This window comes from Notothenia coriiceps, unplaced genomic scaffold (assembly GCF_000735185.1).
Source record: "Notothenia coriiceps isolate Sejong01 unplaced genomic scaffold, NC01 NC01_scaffold00017640, whole genome shotgun sequence".
Classification (NCBI taxonomy): domain Eukaryota; kingdom Metazoa; phylum Chordata; class Actinopteri; order Perciformes; family Nototheniidae; genus Notothenia; species Notothenia coriiceps.
The window spans coordinates 1-5,010 of NW_011350341.1; the positions used below are offsets into that span (position 1 = coordinate 1).

At 40.9% G+C, this 5,010-nt stretch overlaps 1 protein-coding gene across 1 annotated transcript; it reads right to left on the reverse strand.

Annotated features, from left to right (window-relative positions):
• Nucleotides 1–870: 870 nt before the first annotated feature.
• On the reverse strand, nt 871–2,841 carry LOC104950480 (leishmanolysin-like peptidase). Its single transcript, XM_010777007.1, has 2 exons — nt 2,492–2,841; nt 871–1,029 (listed from the first exon to the last, which is right to left on the reverse strand). The coding sequence occupies exons 1-2, from the start codon at nt 2,606–2,608 to the stop codon at nt 922–924; spliced, it is 225 nt and encodes a 74-aa protein (XP_010775309.1). The 5' UTR covers nt 2,609–2,841; the 3' UTR covers nt 871–921.
• Between the last annotated feature and the right edge of the window lie 2,169 nt (nt 2,842–5,010).

Sequence of the window (5,010 nt, forward strand, 5' to 3'; positions counted from 1 at the left end):
ACATACCTATACAAACATGTATACAAAGACAGAACAAATAAAAGTTAAACCCCTTTACTATTCAATGAGACACATTCAATGTTTATTTATCACACACACACACACACACACACACACACACACCTCAGTAAACGTGAGTTGTTTGGCTTTCTTGTCCGCAGCAGAAAGCATTTTTGAATGTTTGAGCGAATCGAAGTGGGTCTTCACAGTCGATTTCCTTTTATGCTCCAACACACAGTTGCACGGGGTGCAGAACAGTTTCGTGCAAGACATTGGGGTACTGCTTTGCCCGGTCTTTAGCTGAAATGTTCGTGGGTAAATGTGATGGATTCGATTTGTTCATCTTGGTGTGTGAATTCCACACCTTCACACGACGGTGTTTGCCTTCTGTGATGCGCGGGCTGATGACGTTGCGTCATCATCACTACTCGTCAAGACGAGTTAACTTTGTTATTTTTTTTCTCAACTTTGTGTGGAAAAATGCGGGGATTATGCGGCCTTTTAAAAATCTGCGCCATTTTGCTGATTATGCGGTAAATTCTGCGATCACAGAATCGCGTTTTTCTGGAGGGTCTAGTTAGCGAATACAATTGATATCGTCTCTGTGTGGACGGGGCCTTAGATAAGGTTAGAGGTACTTTATTGATACCAAATTGGGACATGTTTGCGTTGCAGCAGCATGAAAAACAACAAAACAAGGCATTGCACATAAGTAGAAACTAAAGAGTAGGAATAAACAATACTAGAAATTAAACATCTCCAATAGAATTAAAGCAGCGTTAACAAGTAGAGAATATACAGTAGATTGTGAAGATAAAAAACATTTTATAAATATAAGATACAAAATTAATTAAATAAAATACAAATATTGAAAGGAAACGTGATGAAATGTAAAGACTGCAGAGTGTGCTGCTGCAGGACTCACTGGTCCACGCTGTGGTCGTAGATGATCTCAATCTGCAGCTGGAGGTCTTCAGGTGAGCTCCTCTTCGTCAGCCGCTCAGGCTTCAGGTGAACCTGATGGACCACCTGGTGTTAGGAGATACAATACACATTCATATAAACATACATGGAATTAAATATAATACAAAGAATGTTATACAAATAGTTTAACGAAACATAATTTAAAAAAAAGGAACATTTTAAGAAAAAAACTCTAATTTTATTTAATTTTTAGGAAGTATTAATGTTCTTGTTGCTATGGGGTTGCTATGGTAAACTGGCTTAAAGAGGACAGAATAAATGTCGAGGCCATAGAAATCAATCAGAGTGTTTCTATAGATTCACTCCTGGTGTTACAGTTTAAATGTTCCCCACAAATACTGTTGGTGTCGTCATTAAACTCAGAATAAATAGGAAAGTAAAGCAGCTACAAAACATGGCATTTATATGGACTTTTAAGCTACTTATTTTACATTTAAGATTCAAGTTCTGTTCAAATGTAAAAATGAGAGTGGGCTTAGCCTGTTAGCATGTAAGCTAACTGTGCAGCAAATATAATTTCACCGACAGATAACTGCATTTATAAACACAAAAACAAAGATGTAAAATGTTTAATTTAATCCTAATACATATCAGGTCTGGCCCTTGTGGCTGTCAAACAACAGGGACAGAATAAAGTGTTCCTATCACTGTTTCAGCGTCTCAATAAAATGTATTATTATTAAGTAGTTTTCTTGTCATACAATATAAACACTATTAGTTCAACACTAATAACGATCTTGTTTGTAGAGATTATATCTACACTGTTCTTGTTCTTCTTAGTTTGAATCTTTATGGTTTATTGCACTTATTGAACCTCGTTTTGGATAAAAGCGTCTGCTAAATGCTATGTAATATAAACAAATCCCATAGTTAGCCACTACTACACCTAGCATGCTAGTTAGCTTATCGCCTCCTCTTCCATTGTGTTGCAGCTTCTTCTGTTAGCATGGTAGCTAACTGTACCCACCGAAAATCTAATTTAACCGGTAGATAACGGAAATTATAACACTCAAACAAACACATAAATTGTATAAAATGGAAGTGGTTTAATCATGATCATTATAAGGTTAGGCTCGAGTGGTTGTCACACAGCAGGGACGCGTTAAAGTAGCTTTCTTGTCAAACAATATAAACAAATCTGTTAGCTACTACTGCAGCTAGCATGCTAGTTAGCTTATCCCTTCCGCTTCCATAGTGTTGCAGCTACTTATGTAGCATGGTAGCTATCTGTACAAAAAAATCTAATTTAACCGGTAGATAACTGAATTTATAACACAAAAACAAATGAATAAATGGTATAAAATGTAAGTAATGTAATCATAATCATTATAAGGTTAGGCTCGAGTGGTTGTCAGACAGCAGGGATACATTAAAGTAGCTTTCTTTTCACACAATATAAACAAATCCGTTAGCCACTAGTGCAGCTAGCGTGGTAGTTAGCTCCTCCCGTAAGTTTCTATTGTGTTGCAGCTACTTATGTTAGCATGGCAGCTACACCGGGTCTCACCTCCTCGGGCGGCGGGGCTTGGTGCCTGCAGGTCCCGGGGTGGCAGCTCACCAGAGCCGCCAGGGAGGAGAGGAGGAGCACCGGGCCGAGGAGCCGGGCCCCGCTCAGCCCCTCCATCCTCCGGGAGCCGCTGGGATCACAGCCTCCGGGCCGCTCATCAGGAGGGAAACATGGGGAGAAACATCCGAGTGTTGGGCGAGAATCTGCGGCGGAGAGAAGCTGAAAACACCCCTAAAATATCCTATAATTCATCCATGGAGACACCGGCCGTTGAGAGGGTTAGCAGAGGAGAGGATAGTCTGTTAGCGAGAGGGCTCACTCTCAGGGAGAAGGAGAAACACAAAGATCGTCTATCGTGAGATATTGAGATGTGACAAAAGGGGGGGGGGGAAATCATGAGTTCTGACTTTTATCTCAGAATTTAGAGGGGAAAAAACACAATTCTGAGGAAACAGTCAATACAAAATAGACACTGAGGTTGAGTCTGACAGCCTGAAGAGTCAGAATTCTGATAAAAGTCCAGACTGAGAAAAAGTCACAATTTGGGAAAATTGAAAATTCAACTTAAAAAAAAAAGTTTATTTCATCTAAACTTTTTTTCAGAATCCTGCCTTTTTGTCACATCTCCAAATGTATTTCTCATGTTGCCCTAATCCTCTTCTGTAGCATCTATACTAATACCAGGAGGAGTTGTTGTTCTTTTGCTCTCCGTAATAATACTTTTCAAAAAACTTTCCCCACTCCCAAAAACAACAACATACTTTTACCTTCTTGAACCCAGTGCTTTCTGCAGGACTTCCCCTACAGCGGGGTATTTCTACAGAGTGGCTTCAGGCTCTGCTGGTTCCCACACTCACTTCACAGCGTTAGATGTGATTATGTGAGGAAGTTGAAGCAGGAGTCCGAAGAGAGGCTGCTCTGTGTCCGTCTGATTCACTTTAACCCTGCTTTCATCTTCACCGACTCTGCTCATGAACAACAAATTGAGTTTACAATTTAACAGTCTGTGAGAAGAGTTCTGCAGTTTCCACCTCAGCCGTGGTTGAGTCTTGTTGAGTTAGAGGGATGTGTGTGAAGTCTGAAACATGTGATGCATTCATTAGCACGTGCAGACAATAGCTAACCATAATCTTTTGGGGATGCTAAATCCATTTCTGAATTTTCTTTGAGGAAAAATGGCCGTTTTCAGTCCCCTAAAACTTCAAAATCTACCCCAAGTTCATCAAAATCAGCCCACCCGGAGGTACAAATATAGACACTTTCTGGTTTAACCTGCCATTAAACTTTGAGGTACTGAACATTTCCGGCTTAACAATAAGACTCTTTGAGCTAGCAAACAAATTAATACATATTTCTTTACCGAGATTCGCTGGGAGTTCTTCATGTGCGTGTGTGTGTGTGTGTGTGTGTGTGTGGCCTAGCATTACTATACTTGTGGGGACCTAAATCTGTTTACACAGTCACGTGTGGGGACTCTCCTCCCTAATGGGGGCAAAATGGATGTCCCCATGAGGGGAATCATTAATTTTAGGGTGAAGACTTGGTTAGGTTTAGGGTTAGGTTAAGGGTTAGGGTTAGGTTAAGGGTTAGGCATAGTCCGTTGTTACTGTTTGAACTACGTAACAAATGGAACTGCTTCGATAGCGTTTTTGATTACAGATTTGAAAATATCATTGCTTGCTTTACCCCTTTAGCCCCACGGGCCCGCCGAAGGGGCCGAAACCACAACATCTGCAAGCAACAGCGTCTGAGGGCTTCTTAAAATTGAATAAACTATGAATGTTTCATATCCATGTAACGGGAAGAAACTCAGCTTTGTGGGTTTTTTTGCAAAAAAAAAAAAGGAGTTAGCTAACGCTGAGCCTCTGAATTAGCCACGAGCGAAAAAATGCTAAAGGCGTGTGCACAGAAACTCACTCATAACCAGGGGCGGCGCTACTATAGCAACTCCAACAATTGGCCTAGCAACGGCTTAGCAACCCCATTGTTTTGTTATGAAAATGTATCTATATAACCAAGCGGCAAACTGTGGGGTAGAGCCGGGACGCCAATACGGAAGTGCCACACACTGCAGTTCATATATTGGCCGATAGGGGCTGACTGCAGAAAGGAGCAATTTCCACCCCCATGTTAAAATGCCCAACTTTACAGCAGAAAAAAACATGTTTCTCCCCATGTATGCAATAAATATTATTATGAATATAGTTCGATTCCACCTTCATGATTATGGATCTGTGAGTGAATTGTTTTCTAACACGACCCTTTTATTTATATTAGTTCTTAACGTTTTTGCATAAATTAGGGCGTGGTCACATTGAGTGACGGCTCTGTGAAGTGACTGCTGCTGCTAGCTTCTTGTCTCTCTGCTAGCTGCTCCGTGAAGCTACAGGCACTCTGCCTGGTCAGCTCATCCAGGGAACACAACTTGAAGCCGGCCGTGTTTGTTTGTTCTTCATGCTTATATATCAGACTATTGTGACTCGCTCTACGGTTGAAACAGACGGTGCATGAATGCGGTT

Excerpts from the sequence above, each read along its gene's own strand:
- LOC104950480 (XM_010777007.1), bottom strand. The coding sequence starts at position 2,608 with ATGGAGGGGCTGAGCGGGGCCCGGCTCCTCGGCCCGGTGCTCCTCCTC. Across the intron at positions 1,030-2,491 it reads AAGCCCCGCCGCCCGAGGAG|GTGGTCCATCAGGTTCACCT; the intron begins GTGAGACCCGGT and ends TCCTAACACCAG.